General features: G+C 39.5%; 1 protein-coding gene and 1 long non-coding RNA gene across 2 annotated transcripts in view; one reads left to right on the forward strand and one right to left on the reverse strand.

Annotated features, from left to right (window-relative positions):
• LOC134292426 (uncharacterized) overlaps positions 1 to 26,507 on the forward strand; it is a 200,719-nt gene that overhangs the window by 121,966 nt on the left and 52,246 nt on the right. The gene's annotated exons all lie outside the window — the stretch shown is intronic.
• The window catches only part of nek11 (NIMA related kinase 11), a 148,855-nt gene that overhangs the window by 44,234 nt on the left and 78,114 nt on the right, over positions 1 to 26,507 (reverse strand). The window contains exons 10-12 of the mRNA XM_062957350.1: positions 26,136 to 26,255; positions 24,494 to 24,587; positions 22,675 to 22,813 (exon numbers count right to left, since the gene is read on the reverse strand). Coding sequence (XP_062813420.1) covers positions 22,675 to 22,813; positions 24,494 to 24,587; positions 26,136 to 26,255 — 353 coding nt within the window. The remainder of the gene's footprint in view (positions 1 to 22,674; positions 22,814 to 24,493; positions 24,588 to 26,135; positions 26,256 to 26,507) is intronic.

The raw sequence follows: 26,507 nt of genomic DNA on the forward strand, positions 1-26,507 counted from the left end.
ACAAAACAAAATCCTAACTGAACCTGGTAATTATTAATTTCAGTAGCATCACTATTCTGGATCATGTTTTAAGTCACACAATAAATAAAGGTTCACGGGTTGCTGCAGCAACTAATGAAATCTCAAAATCATTCTGGTGCACTTTATCCATTGATTTGTTGTGAAGTCATGGGGTCAAACATTCAATTATATCTGTGAATGGGCAAAATGTTTTAATTAAATATAGATATAGATATATAGATACAAATACCTAATCACAGATAAAAATCCATGATAGTATAATATGCATAATGATCTCATATGCATTCTGTTACTTGTTTCAGTAACACAAGGTCTCTTAAGGAAAGGAAACCACAGTGGAATTTTACAGATTTTCTTATGTGCCACTGCAGTAAGTTGTGCTTGCAGATGACTGGCCAATATGGAGAAATACATAATAAAATCAGGTCTATATGACTATCGTCTATACATTTTCAAAAGATGTTTATGATAGAAACATCTTAAAGATTTCTGACAACCATTATCATGAATTTGTGAAGTCATTTTGATGGTCTTCATCATCAACAATTTCCCAAGTTCCACACAGCTGAATAAAATCTCACATTTTCTGCTTTGAACTGGAGTATATGGCAGTGTGGACTCAGATAACCCAATTCAAAGCAGATATTGTGGTATTTTCTGCCTTGATATTCTGGGTTATATAGCTATGTGGAAGGGCCGAGAGTTATTCTTCTTCCATGCATTGTTAGTATATTATTATTATTATTATTTTATTATGACACAGCAAACAAGATAGATATGCTGGATTTCATATCACAAAATCACAAGTCAAACACTTCCCAAGTGTCTAGGACTGTGTGATATATTTTCGGATGATGCACGCAGATCCCAGCAGGGTGGTCTTTTGCAGCTGGCAGATCGTAATTTTGTCAATGTCTATTGTTTCCAAATGCCGGCTGAGATCTTTTGGCACGGCACCCAATGTGCCCATCACCACCGGGACCACCTGTACTGGTTTCTGCCAGAGTCTTTGAAGTTCAATCTTGAGGTCCTGATAGCGGCTGAGTTTTTCCTGTTGTTTTTCATCAATGCGACTGTCACCTGGGATGGCGACATCAATGATCCAAACCTTTTTCTTTTCCACAACTGTGATGTCTGGTGTGTTGTGTTCCAGAACTTTGTCAGTCTGGATTGGGAAGTCCCACAGTATCTTTGCGTGCTCATTCTCCAATACTTTTGCAGGTTTGTGATCCCACCAGTTCTTTACTGCTGGGAGGTGGTACTTGAGGCATAAGTTCCAATGAATCATTTGGGCCACATAGTTGTGCCTCTGTTTGTAGTCTGTCTGTGCGATTTTCTTACAGCAGCTGAGGATATGATCAATGGTTTCGTCGGTTTCCTTGCACAGTCTGCATTTTTGGTCATCAGCTGATTTTTCAATCTTGGCCTTGATTGCATTTGTTCTGATGGCTTGCTCCTGGGCTGCAAGGATCAGGCCTTCTGTCTCCTTCTTCAGGGTCCCATTCGTGAGCCATAGCCAGGTCTTCTCCTTATCAGCTTTTCCTTCAATTTTGTCAAGGAACTTTTCCATGCAATGTTTTGTTGTGCCAGCTGTCAGCTCTAGTTTGTAGTGCGGTTATTATTATTATTATTATTATTATTATTCAGTATTTATATACTTTATAGGTTGGTTCAGTTATTTGTTTCTGGTATTTTAGTCAGAATCTTATTTAGTATCATTTCTTGTATTTAAGATATTTCCCTTTTATATTAATTGCAGCTATTAACATCCATCTAAGTTTAACCTGCATTTTTGTACATAAATACAAGCATCACAAGAGGCACAAGCCTCCAGTGGCCAAGTTCAAAAAGAAACCAAACTTGGGGTGATATTCCTAATTTGGATTTCTATTTGCTCACAGAACTGGTCTATCTTAAGAGAGGAATAGAAACCCTACTTCAAGTATTAGTAATCTCAATCTGTCTAAATGGCTATCTCAGGGCCCTTCTAGACAGTCCCTATATTCTAGGTTCTGATCCCAGGTTTTCTGCTTTAAACTTGATTATATGAGTCCGCACTGCCAAATAATCTGGGATAAACAGAAAACCTGGGATCAGATTATGAGATATAGGGCCTGTCTGGAAGGGCCCCTTCCACACAGCTGAATAAAATCCTATATTTTCTGCTTTGAACTGGAATATATGGCAGTGTGGAATCAGATAATCCAGTTCAAAACAGATGTAATGGGATTTTTTGCCTTCATATTCTGGGTTATATGGCTGTGTGGAAGAACCATCAGAGGAATTGGAAGTAGGAAGCCAAACAATATATGAGTTACATGCAAAGGAATAGTTTGAAAAACACTGCCATGGGAAGAGATGTCATTTCAGAAGAGGACCTTGCTACTTGGCTGTTCAGGTTTAAACAGAGACGAATATATGTTCTACTTAACAACAATGGAGCCCCCGATGGTGTAGTGGGTTAAAGCCTTGTGACTTGAAGGTTGGGTTGCTGACCTGAAGGCTGCCAGGTTCGAATCCAACCCAGGGAGAGCGCAGATGAGCAACCTCTATCAGCTCCAGCTCCATGAGGAGACATGAGAGAAGCCTCCCACAAGGATGGTAAAAACATCAAAACATCCAAGCGTTCCCTGGGCAACGTCCTTGCAGACAGCCAATTCTCTCACACCAGAAGCAACTTGCAGTTTCTCAAGTCGCTCCTGACACGAAAAAACAAACAAACTTAGCAACAATGTCAAATTTTAAAGTTAATTACAATCAATCAGAAAAATGCTTTAGAACAGTGGCTCTCAATTTGGAGTCCCCAGATGTTTTTGGATCACAACTCCCAGAAATCCCAACCAGTGTACCAGCTGTTAGGATTTCTGGGAGTTGAAGGCCAAAAACATCTGGGGACCCCAGGTTGAGAACCACTGCTTTAGAAAGAACATATCAGGAGCAGTGTTGTATGCTCTAGGAATCCGTAGCCTTTTTTAAGTACGAAAGTCAAAAGCTAAAGCCTTTGCTTTATGGGCTGACTGCATTATCTGTCATGAACTTCTCTGGAGAATGATGTGAGTCAAGGTAACAAGTTCATTATGGGTGTATCAAACAATTGGCATCTCATAGGTGTTGCTGGAGTTGAACGGACTTATCTAACTATGTAAGAGAGATGGTTTTTGAACCTGGAGAATTTGTGCTATATTTGGCTTGGCTACAGCATTTGCTGACACTAATGTATTCATAACATGTCTAAAACCCAGTGGTGAGCTTCTTTATCCAGCTGTATCCAACACCAATGGAATCTGGATTTTCTTTCATTCCCTCTGTAGTCGTCTGTAGGGTCCAAAACCTACTCTACAAAGTTCTGCTGTTCTTTGGGCCTGGTTTAACAGGTACATGGAGTAACTGATTCTGGTAGAATTAATGGAACCAGCCGGAGTACAATGTTAGATGCCAGCCAAAATATGCAACAGACACATACAAGGTCATGGATAAGTAATTAATAGAGGTTAAAGACTGGTGGTAAAATAATACCAACCCTATGAAAAAAAATGAAAAGGGAAAGGTAATTTATCTTGGCCTGATGCTGTTCCTGCATATTACCTATCAGAATGTTTTCATGTGGAAATTCAGAACACAACATCGGCAACTGTTAAAATTAGCATTGGAAATATGCAAATAATATATGCAATTATTATAATATGCTTTGCTATTTTGGTATTATAATAAATTCAGCAATTAGTTAAATATAGCATATTGCAATGGATTTATTAAGAGAATTAATTTTCAGTCTTATAACCGGTGGAGAAGAACAGGAAAGGTACTCAGAGTTTAGGGTACTGGAGACAGCAATGATGAGAAATTCAACTTTTTTAAAAACAGAAATCAAGCTGTAATGGAGACCAATCAGTGGCGGGATCTGGCTCCAATGTCAGAAGTTAGGAGTAAATCCGCTGTTTCTCATAGTATCTATGGTACCAAACCCTGTGCTAAAAATAGTTTCAGAGACTCAGTTTTTTTAAATTTTGCACTAAAATCGAGAGCAGATCTGCCACCACTGACATTGGGGCATTCAGTCATGGTTGCTAATGAGCTGACAAAATTCCTGAAAGCTTGCGAAAAGAGGCAAGGGCATTGCTGTAGTGCTGAGATGTGTGTTTATGAAAACTGCAAGACTAACACCAAATCTTGCCTATTTTTGCTATATCATGATATTCCTGCAGCTTGGTTTTTAAAAATCCTATAGCTAAGTAACCTAGTGTAGAAAGGTATGTGAGCCAGGGTCGCTCACAACTCATAGTTTGAACAGTATAGTAAAATAGGAGACCCACCAAGTCAAATTTAAATGAATTTTAACTTCACATTTTGATAAGTATTGATATTGTAATCTTTGTTTTATGTTTTTAATACAGTAGAGTCTCACTAATCCAAGCTAAACGGGCCGGCAGAAGCTTGGATAAGCGAATATCTTGGATTATAAGGACTGATCAAGGAAAAGCCTATTAAACATCAAATTAGGTTATGATTTTACAAATTAAGCACCAAAACTTCATGTTATACAACAAATTTGACAGAAAAAGTAGTTCAATACGCAGTAATGTTATGTTGTAATTACTGTATTTACGAATTTAGCACCAAAATATCACGATATATTGGAAACATTGACTACAAAAATGGCTTGGATTATCCAGAGGCTTGGATAAGCGAGGCTTGGATTAGTGAGACTCTACTGTATATGCATTTAGTGGCCTGTTTTTATCTATGTGTTTTAATTATGGTATGTTATACCTCACCTCAAGCCATCATTATCATCATCATCCCTACAAACTTATGAAATAGTCTTGTGTGCACTGATATATCTAGAAGATTTGTGTAGATAATTCTACACAATTGAGAGAATTCTATGGATATTTCCCCATCCACATTGTAGAACAGGATCTGTGGATTTCCAGTTAAGTGTAACACCCTTAGGCAGCGCGAACACTGGGAACCAACACGGAGGCCAATCTAATATCTTTATTAAAGCAATAAAAGTTTCAAACAAAAATAAGCAGAATAGATAGTCAAGCAGTTGACCTTTTAGAAAAGATCAGAATTAGTACAAAGAATGAAAGTTTTATGTCCAATATTAGAGTCCAAAGTCCAAAATCCAATAACCGAAACACACTCAAACTTATTGGAAGTTTGAGTGGGGAAAGGAGCAAAGTTCCTCAGGAAAGTACTTGAAGTAATAGTCCAAAACAAGGTTTCAAGGCAAGGCTAAGGCTGTTCGTGATGGATCTGAAACGCAGTCCAAACTTGGCAAGGGACGAGACACAATGCCCGGTCTACTCGAGAGTAAGCGCGCCAGCAGGACGCTTGGAAGTTCAGGATCAAGAGACAATGTATTCTTCAACCAGAAGTTCAGTTGACACCGCAACAGAGATTCTCTGCGCAGAACTTTTATTGAAGTCCAAGAGCTCCCCCAAAGCAGGTGCATGACTCCCTAAATCTTCCCAAGAGAAACGAACTGCTAACAACGAGGCGCCAGATGCCTGCCTCCCCAGTTCTTCCCAAGAGAACTGGCTTAGCCACAATCTCCTCGCTCTGCTAATCTCACACTTCTCCTTAAACTTTGTCTTCGAGAGCGATCTGTTTGGAAAGCAGCCCTTCTATCAAATTCTAAACTCTCCGGAGATCTGGGAAGAGCCGGCAACATTTCAAGGACATTCCTAATTGGCTCTGGCTCTGCAATGTCAACAGGAGACATCTGGAAAGGGATTGAATCTTGCTGAGGTGGGGAAAAACCCAAATTCTCTTCAGTTTGATCAGCAATGGCTGCGGGATCAGGGGCCAAAGGTGCCTGAGACATCACATTAAGAACCACAATAATAAGTATCAAAACTCCGTGGTATGTTTAATGCTTGAAATTTAAGCAAACTTCTAGAATTTGAAAATTATCAGAGGTATGTGTCTTTGCCTGTATAGTTCATCTTGTGCCAGTCACTACTAGTGAGAAGCTTATAGATTAGTCATGTGCATTCAGGGAAAACTTTGATCCGTTTCATGTCTCGGCTTTCGGTGAGTGCCCTGATCCATTTCGATTGCGCCTCCTGAAATCAGGAGGGCAGATATTTGTTCTTTTGTCTTTGTTGCCGAAAGATCTGTTTTTTTTTGGCCCATTATTGGGGGGGGGGGAGGCTTCACCCAGAGGCCTAAAGCTCCTGGGCCTACGGGTGCAGGCTTTGGGCATACGTGCCAGGGCCTCGCGGAGTCTGCAGCCGAGTGCCGAGTAAGAAGCGCTCCTTACTCGGTGCTCCGCTGCAATGCAGCCTGGCACTTTGGACCTAAGTCGATCCAAAAAGCACACATGGAGCTGGTACCCGCTCCCACCTGCTTATTGTATAGAGTTGATTTTTGTTTCAGGAGGGGCCTTCCCGTTTCGTACCATTCAAATGAATGGTATGAAATGGAAACACGAATCAAACAGATGGGACAAATTTTGGGCCCATGTCTATTATAGATCTAAACAAATATTGTGATCCCTATACTTGTATGATACACAAGGAATACCGAATCATGGCTTTAACACAGGGATAAGCAAAATGCCACCCTGAGACTGCATATGACTCCCAAGGCTTTGGTTGCAACTCATGACCCCTTCATAATCTTAGAACCAAACTTTTTTCTACTCCTCCGTAAAAGCAAGCTTCTTTGAGTAACAATTCACTTGCTATATGATTCTAGTGCATTGTTTAACCTTAAACCCCCAGTTTTTCAAATTCAGAAGTGCTCTTTGGCTAATTCTGCTTTCATCTCTCTCTTTCTCTTTTTCACATTTTACATTTTTGCACTCTACGTGGTTCCCAGAGTATCCCAACATTAGAAAATTAACCCTTGGGCCCACCACAGTTGCCCACTCTTGCCTTAAAGAGCTTTATATAGAGAGTGCTTACAAATATTGTTGATACAGAGATTATACAAGATTATCTGCATCTGAATGCCCAGCTTCATGCATATCCTTTGAATTCTCCCTCTCTTGCTTACCATCTTTTCAACTATGAAATTGATATGAATAGAAAGCAACTCACTGAGCAAAATAGAAAAGGGTACACAGTTTTACATTTTCATCACAAAATGTGTTTCGAGTTATTTTGTTGCAAACTGAAATGATTAGATGCAGTTTGTTGAGTCCAAAAATTACAAAGCTATAGGCATTTTTTTACTTCAGGAAGAAAGCTATGCACAGTGAATGTAATAATATTATATTCCTCCGCAAGTACATCCAATCTATTCAATAAGTATTGAATCTATAGTATTGAATCTATTCAACACTCTGCACTATGCCTGGGATCTACGACCTAGTCTCCTGTTTTTAATACTGTATCCTGCTTGTTGATCTTAATGATTGTTTTTATTGATGTTGATGTTTTTTACTGGGATAATTGTTTTATTGCTTTATTACTGTTATTTGTTTGTTTTATCGGGCCAGGCCCCATGTAAGCTGCCCCGAGTCCCTTCGGGGAGATGGGGCGGGGTATAAAAATAAAGTTGTTGTTGTTATTATTATTATTATTATTATTATTATTATTATTATTATTATTATTATACTATGAATAGATAGGAGGAAAGAATAAGGATGAATTTCCGACCTTTCTGCCTCCCTCCTCCTCCTCGTAGCCCTCAAGTTTAGTGTGACCATCTGCAGTGGAAGGCTGTATGCATCCCTAAGAACAGGGGAGACAACAAAGGCCTGCAGGGTATATTATGGAAGCTCCCATCCTACCCAATCCTCATTGCCATAATTTGATGGCAAATTATGCCACCAAATTTGAGTGCAAAATGAGAATGTTCTCTCCCATTCAAACAAATGTTTCCTATTTATTTTAAGGGTTATTTTTTACAGTCTCTTACCAAAATCCACTTCTGGATTGGGATCCTTCTGCCCAGGACTTGTACAACCCTGGTGCATCCCAGAAAAGGAAAATTGGCCCCTAGACCCATAGAGTTTATCCATCTTAGTGAGGAACCCCAGGATGTGCAGCATCATGTTCTAAATCCAACAGGCCTAATAAAAGTAGCCTTCTTTGAATCAATGAAAATGTGGTAGGTATCTATATATATATAAGGGTAATGAAATTTCGGCCTAGGACAAAACAACAAAACTACACATCCCAGAAACACTAAACTTGGCAGCACAACCCCTCATCCATGCCTCTACATTCATACAACAAAAAGAAAAGAAAAATAAAGTCCTAATTAGAGGGAGAGGAATAATTGTTTTAAGCCAATTGCTGCCAGTTAGAAGGCTAAGCTCCGCCCACTTGGTTTCCTAGCAACCCACTCAGCCCAGGGGACAGGCAGAGTTAGGCCTCACTTAGGCCTCTTCCACACTGCCTATAAAATACAGATTATCTGATTTTAACTGGATTATATGGCAGTGCAGACTCAAGGCCCTTCCACATAGCTATATAACCCATTTATAATCTTATATTATCTGCTTTGCACTGGATTATCTTGACTACACACTGCCATATAATCCACTTCAGTGTGCATTTTATACAGCTGTGTAGAAGGGGCCTCATATAATTCAGTTCTAAGCAGATAATATAAGATCCTTTATTTCCCATACCACCATACTTCGCCACAGCAACACGTGGCCGGGCACAGCTAGTATATATATAATCACAAAATCAATACGTTGTTGATGTTGTTGACCATTGACCATCATGTCATCAAGGTTTATCTCTCTATAAACAATCCTAAAGCTGCCCAACAACTAAAGAGAAAATGAGATTCTCTGCCCTCATGCGCTATTATGCCAACATCTCACAAGGCCTCAAACAGTACCAAAGATCAGAGGAAAACCAGTTATTCCTTTGTGGCATTGCCATTTTTCTTTGTTCCATGTGTGCTTTCATGTATTTGAAAGGTACTTGATTATGTAACAATGATATAACTCTATAAGAGGTGCAGCCAGACCCAGAGTACAGAGTAGGCAGATGGTAATACTTTGCTGTCTATCATGGATTTCTCTGAAGGGATGTCACTGGCTAGAACAAAAGGTATCAACTATATTATTCTGTGTGGTCATCTAAAGAAAGAGAAGATGTGTCCCATCTTTATAAAAGAGTGATGGGATCACCTTGAAATGTGTCATCACGTTGTGCAAATAAACAGTCCTACATGTTTCTCATCTAGCTTCCTAGAAAAGACATTGCCTGCTTCTCTGGGGAAGCTAGCATGGATAAGTAACTTGATAGACCAGCTCCTAGATAGTTAGGAATATTGCTTAGTATCACACAGAAAATGTTGCACCCCTACGCTGCAAACACATCTCAAAACCACACTGGAGCCCCAGACTATAAGCAAAGCAAGTTGTTTATTGAAGAATATATGCAAGCAATAGCAAATCAAAGTTCAAAGTCAATGAAACAAGGTTTTAGTCCACCAGGTACAAGATACTCGAGAGTCTTGAAACAAGGGTCCAAGGGAATCAAACACAAGAATAAACTTCAACAAGGTATCAAAATTAGTCCAAGGAACAGGATCAAAACTGGAACAAAGAACAGGATTTTTGACTGGAATAAGGAATCCAAACTGCAAAACTTCCAGAACAATGACTGGATAATCCAAAATTCCCCAAGAGCAAGCACAAGGACTGGAACAAAATGCAAGATACAAGGCTACATGAACTTGGCATGAAAATCCACAGAAACATGAAAATAGGATTCTTTTAAGTACATGAACAGGAACCATGCTCGACGAGCAAAGTTACCATCTCTGAAAATCTCTCTCAGAAGGAATTCCTCTCAAAGCTGAAATCAAGGCCTTTTTCCGTGGGAAGTTTGTTCAAAACCTTTTCTCATGAATAGTCTTTTGCTGCACCTCAAAACCTCCCTTTCTTGTCTCTGTTGATATATAACTTTCTTTCTGTCAACCTCGTTAGTGTTATCACAACTGAAATGGCCATCTGGCAAAAGAAAGTTCGACCTTGACTCACCCAAGGAATGTGGGGTTCAAGCTTCCTGCTTGAAACCATTGTGTGTCTGTTCCCAGAATTCTCAGGGGCAGCAACCTCCTCTAACTCTGACTTTCCAGAACCAGCAGACCCATCTGGATGCATGAAAATGCTAGGCTCTAACCCAGTGTCTTCTAGCAAGTCAGGTGCAGGTACAATCACAGGCTGCACAGGCCCAACCCAAAGCTCACCTGACAGCTCAGGTGCAGGCTGGGCTACAACATAAAAAAGAGATGGAGACAGTTCTAGGAGAGTATACCACAAATGTGCCAAATGTAAACTTTTAGAAAGAGGGTCTGTCTTCTCATCACTCCTGTAATGTTTGGTATGGGAATATACTGTCAGAATGCAGAGCCAGGGGGTCAGGGTGCGTGTTGGTGGGTTTCTTCAAACATCATTGATCAAACAGCTCTGGACCAGCACCCTGATGAATTGATGAACTTCTGCCCTCACCAATTCCTTCAATGTCAGACTCAAAGACATCTGCAGTCTGAAGTTCAAACATCTATTTAATATTCACAGAGATATTTACAATTGCAGCAAAGTTCATCGCTCGAAGCCAGCATTCTTCAGCTCGTCTCGTCTCTCACACAGTACAACAGGAGATAAGAAACACATTCCTTAGTCCGAAGGAAGTTCCGACCTCCAAGGCCGGAAATCATGCCTTATAGGTCACAGCAGGCTGTCAGTCAAACTGGCCTGCTGTTAACTGTTTCATTGCTGAAACACACACACTTGCAAAAACAGCAGAAACACTTGATTCACATTTCATATACACACAACCAAAGTCCAACATATATGGCATGTAGTGGGTGGGGGCGAGAGTTTACTGTAGGTCACAGGTAAAGAAACATGGGTCTTCCTGATGCTTTGGACTACAGCTTCCACAATCACTATCAGCCAGGTTGGGTAAACTTGAGGGAAGCTGCAGACCAAAACATCTGGAGTGTGAGGTTTTCCCCACATGTACCTTAGGTGATACGCTCTATAATAAACATATATCCCATGGAGTATAGTGAAGGTCTTCAGTGGAGACCCACTATAGCCATTCTCATGTAGTGGGTGGGGGTGAGAGTTTACTGTAGATCACAGGTAAAGAAACATTGGTCTTCCTGATGCTTTGGACTACAGCTTCCACAATCACTATCAGCCAGGTTTGATAAACTTGAGGGAAGCTGCAGACCCAAACATCTTGAGTGTGAGGTTTTCCCCACATGTACCTTAGGTGATACTCTCTATAATAGCATATATCTCATGGAGTATATAGTGAAGGTCTACAGTGGAGACCCACTATGGCCATTTTCAGTATTTACTTTCTGCTAGGCCAGAAGCAATTATGACCTCCCAGAAGTTTTTGGCATAAAACCCTCATCAGCCCAGGTCAGCATGGAACTACAGTCCCCATCATCCTGAGCCACAGTTGCCTTTCATTTTTATGCACTCTAAAAATGGACCACTCCTTAAGCATGGATATAAATTAGATCAGTCAATCTTTACTGCAACTGACTTAAGAATTGTATTTTCCAAGATTTAAGTTTCATCCAGACGTCTGTAACTGAAGTTGTCAAAATGCTTCCTGCAGACCTACAGCTCATTTCTCACCTTCCCTTGATGTGAGTTCTGCCCCCTTATTAGAGCCAGGATGCTGCCATTGTGTAAAATATGTGCCCAAAGCTACTGAAGTGAACAAAAAGAAATGACAGCGTGTCAAGGTGAACTGGCTGTCACAAAGCACTCTTGCTTAGCAAGAGACAGCAGAACAGTTGGATTCTGCAGTCATGCCTTGCCTCGATTTCAGTCTCAAGGGTCTCAGTTTGTTTAGCAGTCCTCTTCAATCTCATGTGAAAAGAATAAATCTCCATAACTCAGGTGGGTGGTGTAGCCAGGAAGGAAATCATCCAAAGTTAAACTTACTCCCACGTTTTAAATATTCATGTTTTCTATTAACATATATTAATTTAGATGTATAATTTTTTCTTCCGCGTTAGGGAAGGAATGGTTGTGGGGCACAGGAACTTTGTCACTCCACAGGTCACGTATTTCCTGTCAACGCTTGCCACCTGCCACCCTATATTTATTTATTTATTTACAGTATTTATATTCCGCCCTTCTCATCCCAAAGGGGACTTAGGGCGGATCACATTATATACATATAGGGCAAACATTCAATGCCCATATACACATAGAATCGAGACGGAGACAGATGCAGAGGCAATTTAACCTTCTCCTGAGGGGATATTTGATTCTGGCCACAGGGGGGAGCAGCCACTTCATCATCCACTGTGACGGCACTTCTTCATTCCAACGTTGTAAATTAGTTAAATTTGCCTCCCCACTTTTTATAAGTGGTACCTTATTTCCTATTTGATAGATGCAACTATCTTTCGGGTTGCTAGGTCAACAACGAGCAGGGGCTATTTTTTTTTTTAATTGATGAGTGCTCACCCCGCCATGGGCTGGCCTCGAACTCATGACCTCATGGTCAGAGTTATTTATTGCAGCAGGTTGCTCACCAGCCTGCACCACAGCCCGGCCCCAATTTCCATTTAGGAAATTAGGGAGACACACTGAGCGGACAAATGGCAGCAAAACTCTTGAAAACAAATTTGGGCTTATCATTTTAATCCAGTAAGGCCGGGCTGTGGCGCAGGCTGGTTAGCAGCCAGCTGCAACAAATCACTCTGACCAAGAGGTCATGAGTTTGAGGCCAGCCCGTGCCTGCGTTTGTTTCTGTCTCTGTTCTATGTTATGACATTGAATGTTTGCCTTATATGTGTGCAATGTGATCCACCCTAAGCCCCCTTCAGGGTGAGAAGGGCGGAATATAAATACTGTAAATAAATAAATTAATTAATTAATAAGGCCTTTGGCATATATACTTATTTGTCACCAGTTTGCACCAGTTTGGTGCTAGCTAAGTCACTGTTGTGTTTTAGTTGTGTTCTAAAACCTATGTGGGTGATTGCAATGGTTTTCATTGTTGTCTTTTAATTACCTTTAAAAATTGATTTGTTTTCAAGTTTTGTTTTAATTAAGATTTTGGTTTCGGTGCACATATTTTATTGTTGGTTTCTTTGAATGTCTTTTTTGGCAGAAAGACAAAGTATTGTTGTTTATTCGTTCAGTTGTTTCTGACTCTTTGTGACCTCATGGACCAGCCCATGCCAGAGCTCACTGTCGGTCGTTGCCACCCTCAGCTCCTTCAAGGTCAAGCCAATCACTTCTATCCATCTTGCCCTTGGTCTGCCCCTCTTCCTTTTTCCTTCCATTTTCTCCAGCATCATTATCTTCTCCAAGCTTTCCTGTCTTCTATTTATATGGCCAAAGTACTTCATCTTTGCCTCTAATATCCTTCCCTCCAGTGAGCAGTCGGGCATTATTTCCTGGAGTATGGACTGGTTGGATCTTCCAAGGCACAAAATTTGTCCGAGACACAAAATTTTCCTCCAACACCACAGTTCAAAAACATCTATCTTCCTTTGCTCAGCTTTCCTTATGGTACAGCTCTCACATCCACAGGTTATTAGGGGAATACCATTATTTAACTATGCGGACCTTCGTTTATTTACTTATTTATTTACAGTATTTATATTCTGCCTTTCTCACCCTGAAGGGGACTCAGGGAGGATCACAACATACATATATATGGCAAACATTCAATGCCATTAGACATACGACATGCAGATAGGTAATTACACAGAAGTAATTTAACATTTTCCAGCTTCCAGCTTCACGAGGGTATGCTCGATTCAGGCCACAGGGGGAGCTGCTGCTTCATCATCCACTGTGACACTGAGTCCTTGATGGAGTACTTCCTCATTCTTCCGCACGCTTCTGGACGTTTTTATGGTAACATAAATTAGTTAAATTAGCCTCTTTGCATAAAACAATACCTAAATTTCCTACTCAATAGATGCAACTGTCTTTCGGGTTGCTTAGGTAAACAAGGAGCTAGGCTATTTAATGGTTGAGCACGCAATCTGACCCGGGCTAGTTTGAACTTTTTTTTGTGTGTGTCAGGAGCAACCAGAGTTGTTTCTGGAGTGAGAGAATTGGCCGTCTACAAGGACGTTGCCCAGGGGACGCCCAGATGTTTTGATGTTTTACCATCCTTGTGGTAGGCTTCTCTCATGTCCCCGCATGGAGCTGGAGCTGAAAGAGGGAGCTCATCCACGCTTCGAACCTGGCAACTTTCAGGTCAGCAACGCAACCTTCAAGTCACGAGGCCTTTATCCCCTAGGCCACTGGAGGCTCATGACCTCTCAGTCAGTAGTGATTTATTGCAGCTGGCTACTAACCAGCTGTGCCACAGCCCAGCCTTCATTGCCAGTGTGATGTCTCTACTCTTAACTATTTTATCGAGATTGGTCATGGTTCTCCTCTCAAAGCATACAACAAATTAAAACAATTCACACATACACACAACCATGTGTGAATGCGTTCCAGAATTGCATCAGGGAGGAATGTTCTTTGGTAAGAAAAAAATACAGTAAAAAATTCCTACCAGTGTCTAGAAACTAGCTAGTTAAATTGTATTTCCATAGTCTTTAAAAAGAGCAGATGATATTTATCTGCAGCATTATCTGCAGGTTCTGAGGAACAGAATGCTAGGTGAGATGGATTTTGAAACATCCTTATGTTCTTATCTGCTAGTATATTGTTTTTTGCTTATGTCACAAGCATGCAGTGGCAATAAAACATCTGGCTAATTCAGCCATTTCCTACGCTTATAAAAATAGACCTAGGACCACCAGTGAAATGTAATGCTGGTGGAAATACAGAGTGTAGTCACCATAACTAAAATGTTTATATCTCTATCATAAGATATGCCAAACAAGCCATCATGACTGATACCTTGCATCACTTCAGTTTTAATTAGCTTGTTTGAATTCTGTCTTCCATAATGACTAAACATTTATAGCACAAGATAGATCAGATAAAAAAGAGGAGAAAAAGGATAGTGTCACACTGTTTTAGAGACTTAACTATAGGACATGAAATCTGTTGGATGGGTTTCATTACAAAAACTGGCTAAAACCGAGGTTTCTATGAAAGTGAACAGTAGGATTCAGTAATCGCAAAGCTAACGCTGTTCAAGACAAGGTTTTGTTTATCAGTATTTTGAATGATTTCTCTGCATTATTCAATCAATCTCTACCACAAATTAATTAACTGTTATAATAGGTGGTGCTTGTCTGTCCCTGCAATTATTTGTTTCACTTACTTAAAGCATTTTAAAGCATTTCTTCTTTCTTTTTTTCTTTTCTTCAGCCAAAATCCTCTCCTGGAGTGATTCACAGAGGATATTATCTTTATTACTCAGTTTACTTTGGTGTTTTAAAGAATCTTTCCACTGGCTATATGACTCTCCTGCCCCATGATCCAAAGAGTATACAGCTGCTGTTTAGAGATAATCTTTAGATCTGGCAAGTATGATCTGAATTGATAAAATAATTTAGAAATTAAAATAAATAAATCTGATTACATTGTAGCACTAAATGGCCAGCTAGGTTGAGTAACTAGTGATATCACCATGAGCAAACAAAGTTGTCTTATTGCCATCAATGTTAATGTTGGGAAGCAGGAGTGCCGGTGTAGAAAGAATTCAGTGACTCCCTATCGAGGCAACCGGCCACTACTTCTATGTAACAATGAAGCTGCCAACACAGTCGTGAAGTGTTTTGATACAATTAGAGATATAAACAAATGGAATGATAGACAATTGTATGACATTATCATTTACTGCATCAACAATTGTGATGCTGATGGGTTTCCAAGGGCACATGATATTCATCCATAATGGATTCTTTCAATGGAATTAATGCCCTTACAACCTGAAGGCACAGCCAAGATCACTAAGCTTTGTTTAATAGTGGATAGAAGTCCATCCCTTTACATGGTGCAATGGGTTAAACCAGTGGTTCTCAATCTAGATGTTTTTGGCCTTCAACTCCCAGAAATCCTAACAGCTGGTAAACTGGCTGGAATTTCTGGGAGTTGTAGGTAAAAAACATTTGGGGACCCCAAGTTGAAAACCCCAAGGTTAAACACTTGTGAACTGCTGACCTGAAAGTTGGGTTGTTCACCTGAAGGTTGCCAGTTCAAATCCATGAGATGGGGTGAGCTTCAATCTGTCAGCTCTAGCTTGCAGGGACATGAGAGAAGCATCCCAGTAACACATCCAGGCATCCCCTGGGCAATTCTCTCACACCAGAAGTGACTTGCAGTATGTTCTCAAGCCACTTCTGACACGATAAAAAAAATTCAACCAATCACAAGTTATTTCTTTTTTTATTCCATCCATCTATATATAAGCAGAAACCTTTCTGTTCTGGTCATCCGCAAACCCAATCAACAATTGGGCCACACAGTTTACAGAAAACCTACGCACACAGATAGACAGGCCTGTAGCGAGGGGGCGGTTTTAGGGGTTCAATCCCCCCCCCCAAATTTTTCAGGTTATAAAAAAAACCTGGTTTACTCATGCATTTTAACTGGTTAACCAAATCCCCATGCTAAGTCTATGAGACACAAAACATTAAGAGTCCCTCCAGGCACTATTTCAAGCAGATATTGACAGGTTTGTAGCGGGGAGAGGTGTGTGCTAGGGGTTCAACCCCAACCCCCCCAAAATTTTCAAAACCCCTCCCGAAATTTTTTTCTGGCTACGGCCCTGCAGATAGATACCTTCATAAAAACTCCAACCATCACCCAAGTCAAAAAAGGAGCACAATCAAAGTCCTGACCGACCGTCCACAAAGAATCTGCGAACCTCACCTCCTCCAAGGTGAACTCAACCACCTAAACTGGGCTCTACAGGCCAATGGATACTCCACCACAGACATCAGAAGAGCTGCAAGGCCAAGAACAAGCCATGAGAGTCAAGACAAAGATCCACCCAGAGGAAAGGTGTTCTTACCATACATCAAGGGAACCACTGACCGCATAGGCAAACTGATGAAGAAGCACAACCTACAAACTATCTACAGACCCACAAAGAAAATCCAACAAATGCTACGGTCAGCGAAGGACAAGAGGGATCCTCTCTCTTCTGCAGGAGTCTACCGGATACCATGCAGCTGTGGACAAGTCTACATAGGGACCACCAAACGCAGCGCCCAAACACGAGTCAAAGAACATGAAAGGCACTGCAGACTAATTCAACCAGAGAAATCAGCCATAGCAGAGCACTTGATGAACCAGCCTGGACACAGTATATTATTTGAGAACACAGAAATGCTGGAGCATTCCAACAACTATCATGTCAGACTACACAGAGAAGCCATTGAAATCCACAAGCATGTGGACAACTTCAACAGAAAGGAAGAAACCATGAAAATGAACAAAATTTGGCTACCAGTATTACAAAACTCTAAAATCAAAACAGTAGATGGGAACCAACACTCTGAGGGCAGAGAACAGCTAATGACTGAACAAAGGATGCCCCCAGGCAAGAGACAAAAACCTTTCCAATGCTAATTAGGGTGATTAACTGAAACATTAATGCTGGCTTCCCAGTGACAAAGGACTCTTGCCACACCCTGGACTCTACATAGATATATATTCTTTCCTTTCCTTACTTAGTTTATCCATACCTCACAACCTCTGAGGATGCCTGCCATAGATGTGGGCGAAACGTCAGGAGAGAATACTTCTGGAACATGGCCACACAGCCCGAAAGACATACAACAACTCAGAAACCTTTCTTCTCATATAGCCAGATTTTTAAAATGTTAATGTTCAGAATGTTAGCCGATCATTCCTGATATTTAACATCGGTGACCTCCTTTGGTTTAATTAAAAGGTATCTTTTTTCCTCAATATAACCATTAATCTTTTACCTCTCTGTCTCCCATCCCCTGCAAAAGGAACAGATCAATAAAAGTCACTTTCCCCCGTATATTTTTATACTGACCTTCATCTTATGATAAATAGCTAGATTCAAAATGTAAGGGGAAAAATCTTAATGTAAGGGGGAAATGATATAAATGGTGCTGTTAGAACAAATAAAAAGAAAAATAAGAGAAGGTTTAAATCAACAACTTTAAATAAACAATTGTTAAAAATTCTGGTCAAATGAACAGAATTTGGCCTATTCTTGGGGGGGGGGGGGAATCACCTCCAGAACAGAAAAAAATGCTCTTTAAAATGGCTTTAAGATAATTTTACAAAAAATAAATACAGTAGAGTCTCACTTATCCAACACAAACGGGCCGGCAGAACATTGGATAAGTGAATATGTTGGATAATAAGGAGGGATTAAGGAAAAGCCTATTACACATCAAATTAGGTTATGATTTTACAAATTAAGCACCAAAACATCATGTTTAACAATAAATTTGACAGAAAAAGTAGTTCAATACGCAGTAATGCTATGTAGTAATTACTGTATTTATGAATTTAGCACCAAAATATCACGATGTATTGAAAACATTGACTACACAAATGTGTTGGATAATCCAGAACGTTGGATAAGCAAGTGTTGGATAAGTGAGACTCTACTGTAATTATAAAATATTTCAGAACCAAGATTCAGACTCCATGAAGCATGAAATCTGCACTAAGAAAATGGTTATCTGTTCTCTTTCAGTGACTCATAACACCATCCAACAGTATAGCAGAGTTTGTTATGTTTCTGATCTCTGTGACTTCACATCAGAGCTCATCTTTATAAAAATGTTCATGCTATATAGGCATGCTGTCTCCCTTCCTGACATATAATGTAACCAAAGTACTTCATGAACAGCATCCCCAGATAAATTTAAGTTTTATCTGAAATTTATTTTTTACTATGAATTTTGCATTAGTCCTCGGCTCACCAAAATATTACACAGTGAGATGTAGGTGTCTTTTTCATATGAATATGTAGTAGTAAGGATTGCAGGTTATCCAGTCAAACCACATAATCTATGTAATTTAGGAAAGCGGTTGCCGGCTGCATCTCAGCAGTTGTCATGAGGCTCGGTCTAAGCAAAATGGCCAGGACCAGATGTAATGCTTATCACTTGGGATGTTTGCCAAACTGGAATACAAAGTGCAGCTTTGAAAAGTGAGCAACACTTCAAATCAGAACCGAGATCCACGTAGCCCTTTCTCACGCTACAAACCAGAACTTAGGGGATCCCATTCCATGCATTCTGGGTTCAGTTTCCATGTGCTTCAGAAATGGAGTACCATCACATGACGTAAGGGCACTTCCGGTAGGACTCCATGGGACTCGGTTTCTGCAGCACATGGAAACAGAGCCCAGAATGCATTTTCAGGAGTTGGGTGCTACTTGACTCCAAATGATTTAAGACAGGAAAAGACGAGGGAAAGACTGGGGAAGGATGGGGAAAGTACGTGGGATGGCTGGAACTTGATGGTAGGGAACATAGTAAGAGGATTTCCACCCCACTTTCTCCTCACTCATTGGATGACATCCACAGTTAACACAGCACTTTCCTGGGATGCAAACCAGAACTCATTTCTATGCAGCACTGTCATTGGTTTTATATAGTTTCTTATCTCCAAACACTAATTTAAAATATTGCAAAATAAGCTAAAATAAAAATGGGAAACTCCAGGGGATGCATCCATCTGAAAGGCAGGAAATCCTTAATGCCTGCCTGAATTGATCACCAAAAGAACAGACTGGCAGGAACCAGCACAATCTGAGCCACTCTCAGGAACATGGCATTTGGAGAGAAGAATGCTGATCTCAATCTCTGTTTAGAATTGTAGGAGTACTACTTCCACAGATAAACTCTTCACACTTCTTCCTAGTAAGTCAGACCATTAAAACCTAGTAAATCAGACCATTCTATGTCTATACCAGTGGTCCCCAAGAACTAAAATATGGCCTCACCATTACTACACTGTTGCAATGAGATTGACTGGTCTCATGAAACCCTCATAGAGCTGAGGCAATGGGGATGTTGGGAGGGGAGAGGCTGACTACCCACAAAAGGCACGACAAGCTTCCTGACTGCTGCTTCTCCTCCTCCCTCCCCCTGAGTGGAGCCGTTCCATGTGGCATGTCCTGTTTTGTTCCTGAAACAGCCTTACAACAAGAGCAAAAGTAAGCAAAAAAGCTTTACTTCAGCAAAATAATAATAACACAACAAACAGCAGTAAAGGAAACATAAGGTAGACTTCAAAAGCAATGCAAGATCTTACAGCAGACATAAAACAAAAGTCTTTGGCAACAAGTCTTCACAGCAGATAGGAGCAAGAGTCGTTGGCAAAAAAAAAGGCTTACAGTGTACAGTAACAAGAGCCTGTTGCAAGAAGTCTTTTGCAAAGCCAACGCTGTAGCTGTAGCATGTAGACTGGACTACAAACACGCCAAGTAGGTCAGTTGCTGCCAGCACTGACTACTGGCTTTGCTGCTGATTTATAGCCCTGAGCCCCCAGCACAGATGCACCTAGGGTGAGATCTGATTGCTCAGCATTTTTGCTGTGAATCTAGCTGACCTTCTCCTTTCTTTTGCCTTTCACTGTTCTAAAAATTTAGGGACTTGTAGTATGTCTTCCTTGCCTTCCCCTTCCTCCTCAACACTTGCCCCCAAATTCCCAAGTGCTACCTCTTCAGCCTCTTGTTCTACTTCCTCCTCATAAGCAGAAGAGTAGTCCACAACATGGCACCTGGAAGTGGGGATGCTTTGGTGTCTTGGTTTTTAGACCTGTTCCTGGAGTTACTTGGGGTGCTGATTCAGAAAATTGCACTGGATCGACCACATGAGCTCTAGATTATTAAATATGGTTTTCTGTGGTTGAGCAGTTGGCGAATACCAGATGGCATAAGTTCTCTATCAGAAACTAGAGCTGATGCGGTCTATCCAGTGTAAATTTCTGAATCAGCACCCCAAATAACCAAACCAAATCAAAAGTTGATCAAAAACTGATTCTTAACCTTCTTGGTACTAATGTTGGAGAGTGGTCTCTGGTCAAAGTGTTCTCTGGTCAAGTGGTCCCTGGTCAAAAAAGGTTGGGAACCACTGGTCTACACAAACTCAATAGTAGCAACCCAGTTTACTTGCTGAATTTTTCTTACACAGGTTCTGAATGAATCCACAAATATTGGGAATTGAGTTTAACTATCTGCTCTTTCAAAAGATTAACAGTGTGTCACTGCTCATTTTGCAATAAGTAAAAAAACACCAGAATGTAGTTATTAAAATGCAATCCTAAATCCAGTAATTTTTTTGCTTTGATATGGCAGTGTTTTCTGAAGAACAGTTGCTTAGTTTCTTAAGACAAAAACACGCAGCTTTCGCAAGAGCTGAAGGTTAATATAATCAAAAGCATCAAGAAACACAAGTTCAAAGTAAAGGGATTTGTACTGTTTGTTGTTCTGTCATATTCTGGAAACAGAAGCTAGTGTCTGTTAAAATATCAACAAAAGCATATAACGATAAAATACCCAATATTAAAATCACAGCGAATCATCTCAAAACAAACTAAAGCAAGCAGTAAAACATTCTTAATTCAAATGAAGCGAAAGAAATAAACAGAACAATCTGAATTTTAAATCAGCCATCCTAATCCTTTAAATCCTATTCAAATAGTAAAGTGCAACATTTTGTTCAAAGCTCCAGGGGCTTAATACTAGCAGTTATTTCAAATTTTACAATTTTTCTACATGGGAAATATGTCTGTGCAGCAAGTTGTGTGAAAGCCACTTTAAATTAGTCACAGACTTTCGATGTAAGAAAACTAATCTGAAATGGCTGTGCCCACATACAAGGTAATCTTCAACAAGGAAACACACACAGGGTAGGATTTAAGAGCCAAGTGTTCTGTTTTACACATAACCATGCTAGCAGATCCAGTCCTATAAATAAGCAAAATGAGGAAAATTTGCCAGGTAGCAGATGCTAGGATGCAGTAGTGGTATTTCATCAAATCATAAAGTTGAAAGAGACCACACAAGCCATCCAGTTGAACTCTCTGCAGAAAAAGCACAACAGATAGCTATTTAAAAGCCTCCAAAGAAGGAGCTTCCACCACACTCCAAGGCAGTGAGTTCCACTGTTGAACAATTTTTATGGTCAGGAAGTTCGTCCTAAAGTTCGTCTTCCTTATGACGTCCTTTTAAATATTTAAACACGGCTATCATGTCCCCTCTCAACCTTCTCTTCTGCAGGCTAAACAGGCCCAGCTCTTCCAGCCACTCCTCATAGGTCATGGTTTCCAGACTATTGATCACTTTAGTCTTCCTCTTCTGGACACATTCCAGCTTGTCAATATCTCTCTTGATTTGTCATGCCCAGAATTGGAAACAGTATTCCAGGTGAGGTATGACCAAAGCCGAATAGAGGACCAGCATAACATCCCTTGATCTAAACACTATACTACTTTTGAGGCAGCCCAAATCGCATTGGCTTTTTTGGTTGCTGCATCACACTGTTGGCTCATATTCAATTTATGGTCTGCTAAGACTCCAAGATCTCTTTCCCAATTCTTTCTTCTTGAATCCTTCATTTGTGATTTAGTGGTTATTGATAGACTCACATATCGTAACAATATGGTTGGTAAATAGACACATTGATAAAAAGGAAGTAGAACCTTAGATTCCAGTTTTCCTTTTTCCAAAAACATAGAAGACACTTTTTTTTCAGCTGGATTTTTCTTGTGCCTCCTCAGGATTTAATAGTTAGGAAAATAACATAGAATATGATATCACTCACCATTATCTTCTCGTTCAGACATACAGAGTCTGTCTGTTGTACTACTGTCAGATTGGTCACTGAATCCTATGGACAGATAATCCAGTGCAATTTCTTGCTGAGATTTAACCAGATACTCTCCATTCTGTTCATCTGATTCCTTATTTGATGAAATAAAAGCACAATATGATCATAGTGTAACAACCACTGGATTTTTTTATTTTTGTGGTAAGAACAGTTGAGTGCAAATTAACATTTCACTGGGATATAGTTGCAATACTAATTCCATACATAAATAAAATTAATACACTATGCAAAACCTACTTAGAAAATTTAGGTAATCTTGCTAACAAATAAATAAAGCATGTCCTATCAACCCCATGTAGTATATTTGATGGAATATTGCCTAACTAACCATAAACAATGTGGAATGAATGATAGTTTTTATACTAATTACAATCTTTGAATGACTGTCACAAGACAAAACAATTTATTTTCAGCCATGATTCCAAATTCTAAATTCAGTTTACAAGTGAGTTATAAATAGAAATTTTCAGATTTTTTTGAGCCATTGGGAAAAAATGTTCATTTCCCCCCAGTTTTCTGGGTTTTTCAATTCTGGGTTGGGTGGAAATGGAAATTTCTAGAAAATGTAACCTTTATATACTGAAAGTAATTTCGTTCCTTTAGAACAGTGGTTCTCAACCTCTGGGTCCCTAGTTGTTTTGGCCTTCAACTTCCAGAAATCCCATCCAGTTTACCAGCTGTTAGGATTTCTGGGAGTTGAAGGCCAAAACATCTGGAGACCCACAGGTTGAGAACCACTGCTTTAGAAATATTAATGCATTGTTGCATGTAATAAAAGGAAATACATAAAATAGAGACACCAGATAGAGATGGTTGAAAGAAAAAATAAAACTTTGTGAAATTGTTGATGTATAAGAAACTGTGCAAAGATGGAAGTCAATTTTAAGCTAAGGTTTTTTGTCCCTCCCCTTTTTTTCTTATCTTTTTTCTTCTCTGTTTTGTTGTGTTGTGTTTGTTTGGAATATTGTTAACATTCTTGAATCCCTTTTTCTTTTCCCCCCTTTCTTATTTCATGTCTTATATTGCTTTTATTTTAATTGTATGTTAAAAGCATTAATAAAAATTGATTCAATAAAAAAAGAAATATTAATGCATTGTTTATAACTTGGCTAAACATGAAATTATTATGTTTGAGATATTACATGTACATCTCATTCAGAAAATACTAACAATTGCAAATTGAATTTCCTTTTTAAAACCCTGCTTTGTTCCGAATTAATTAGGTACTGGATTAGACCTGGGTCTTCCTGAAATCTGAGTCTAATCCAGTATGGGCCCTATTGGCACTGCCAAAAGCAGTCCACACAATTATCTTGGTTTTTCTGGACTGAATCAGCCTGGAAAACCCAGAGAACTGTAGCCACTACCCTTAAAACCTCCTAAAAATTAAAAATTACTTACCCAGAAATGGTGTGCCAGGAAAACGGGGGGGGGGGGGGGGAGGAAATTTCTACACGCCAGGAGACACGGCAATGGTGGCTGGGTAGGTTATTTTTAATTTTAAGGCTTTTCTGGGGGAGGGGTTCATTGTTGTCTGGGTGCCCTGCTGGAAGGTCTGGCAGGGCATCTAGACACCCCCCTACCCAGAAAAGTGTGGGTTTGTGAGGAGGTTTGTGGACTTTAACTCACATCCAATTGGGTCTCTTAAACCCAACTGGGCGCGGGTTAAAGGCCTGTGTGGAACCATTCTTTGTCTCAAAATTGACTGTGCATATTTTTGTAAAGAAAAACATAGGATAATATTTGTCCTTACATGAAGCACATCTATTTTTGCTTGGTGAAAATTCTGGGATCTAAGCTCTTGCATTCTTTTATGATTTTCTTGGTATTTTTCTTCAGCCAATTTTCTGAAAATAAATATAGCACTATTATTCAACATTAGAAATGGCAACTGACTTTCAATCAACTTATAGCAATTGTCATTCAAGTTACAGAATTACCATTTGTATGACAAAAATATCCCAAAGTTTTAGTGCAGTACAAGCAATCCCCAAGTTACAAACAAGGTTGGTTTTGTTGGTTGTTCTTGATTTGAATTTGTATGTAAATCAGAACAAGTACATTTTAAAATGTAACTCCAGACAAATATCTATCTACAGTAGAGTCTGATTTATCCAAGCAAAATGGGCCGGCAGAAGCTTGGATAAGCGAATATCTTGGATAATAAGCAGGGATTAAGGAAAAGCCTATTAAACATCAAATTAGGTTATGATTTTACAAATTAAGCACCAAAACATCATGTTATACAACAAATTTGACAGAAAAAGTAGTTGTAATTACTGTATTTACTAATTTAGCACCAAAATATCACAATGTATTGAAAACATTGACTACAAAAATGGCTTGGATAATCCAGAACCTTGGATAATCGATGCTTGGATAAGTGAGACTCTACTGTATCTATCTATCTATCTATCTATCTATCTATCTATCTATCTATCTATCTATCTATCTATCTGTCTGTGTGTGCCCCTGTTCAGAAGATTATACCTCACTTTCTGTCCCTGTAAGATAACCAGATTTTGAAAAATATGACATGTTGTGGAAACAATAATTTGCGATAAAGCTTCAGTGGAGACACCTTTACCCCATGAAAACTCTTCTAGGAATGAATTTTTCTTCCAAGGGGTAGATTTATCTCACTTTCTGTTGTCTCATCCCCGTTCTTAACTATGAGTCATTTGTAAGTCAGATGTTTGTAACTCGGGAACTTCCTGGATTTCAAATAATTAATTGTCTTTCCTCTTAACTAGACACTACTAAGTTAAAATACATTCTTGGGGTGACTAGTTGACTCCTTTCATTAGTAGCAATTGCTGCAAGAGATAATAAAGGACAGAAAATTAGTCACATCTCTTTTCTGTTCTTCCATTCTGAAATAGAAAGACCTGTATATATCTTCATCCTACCTTTTAAGCTATGCTTTGATCTTCCATCCTGGGTGTTGCTGGCCATGTAAATGAGGATGTTATGACAAATGAGGGTACCAAGCTACTCCTATTTAAAACATCAATGCATTCTCGTGTGAACATAAGACAGTAGAGGATGAAAATACAGTAGAGTCTCACTTATCCAACACTCACTTATCCAACGTTCTGGATTATCCAACGCATTTTTGTAGTCAATGTTTTCAATACATCGTGACATTTTGGTGCTAAATTCATAAATACAGTAATTACTACATAGCATTACTGCGTATTGAACTACTTTTACTGTCAAATTTGTTGTCTAACGTGATGTTTTCGTGCTTCATTTGTAAAATCATAACCTAATTTGATGATTAATAGGCATTTCCGTAGTCCCTCCTTATTATCCAACATATTTGCTTATCCAACGTTCTGCCGGCCCGTTTATGTTGGATAAGTGAGACTCTACTGTAACACTTTGCTTCTTACTTTAGCTTTTGTGCTGTCTCATCAGCGATATTTAACTTCCGCAGTCTCATTCGCTCACGTGGTGTCATTTTCTGCACTTCTGATAGAGCTCTCAGGGTTTGTAGATGTACTTTCTTCTGCCTGAATATGAAGAAAGGTGTTATGGCTGTAATAAAAATGTCTGCCTTGTAGGCAGTGAAGAATGCTATGGCATTCTCAAGTGCATTCTCCTAACTTGCATTGCTTGCAAAACTTCAACTTTATAGGCTAAGATTCAAAATACTGCAAAGTTGGTTGTTAGACAAAGGAAGTTGTAAAGCAGTCTTCCATAATGTCTTTCAGGTGTTTAAGTGTTGTGATGGAGTCTTTGAGTAGAGATACTACTATTTGTAT

Source organism: Anolis carolinensis, chromosome 6 (assembly GCF_035594765.1).
Source record: "Anolis carolinensis isolate JA03-04 chromosome 6, rAnoCar3.1.pri, whole genome shotgun sequence".
Taxonomy (NCBI): Eukaryota; Metazoa; Chordata; class Lepidosauria; order Squamata; family Dactyloidae; genus Anolis; species Anolis carolinensis.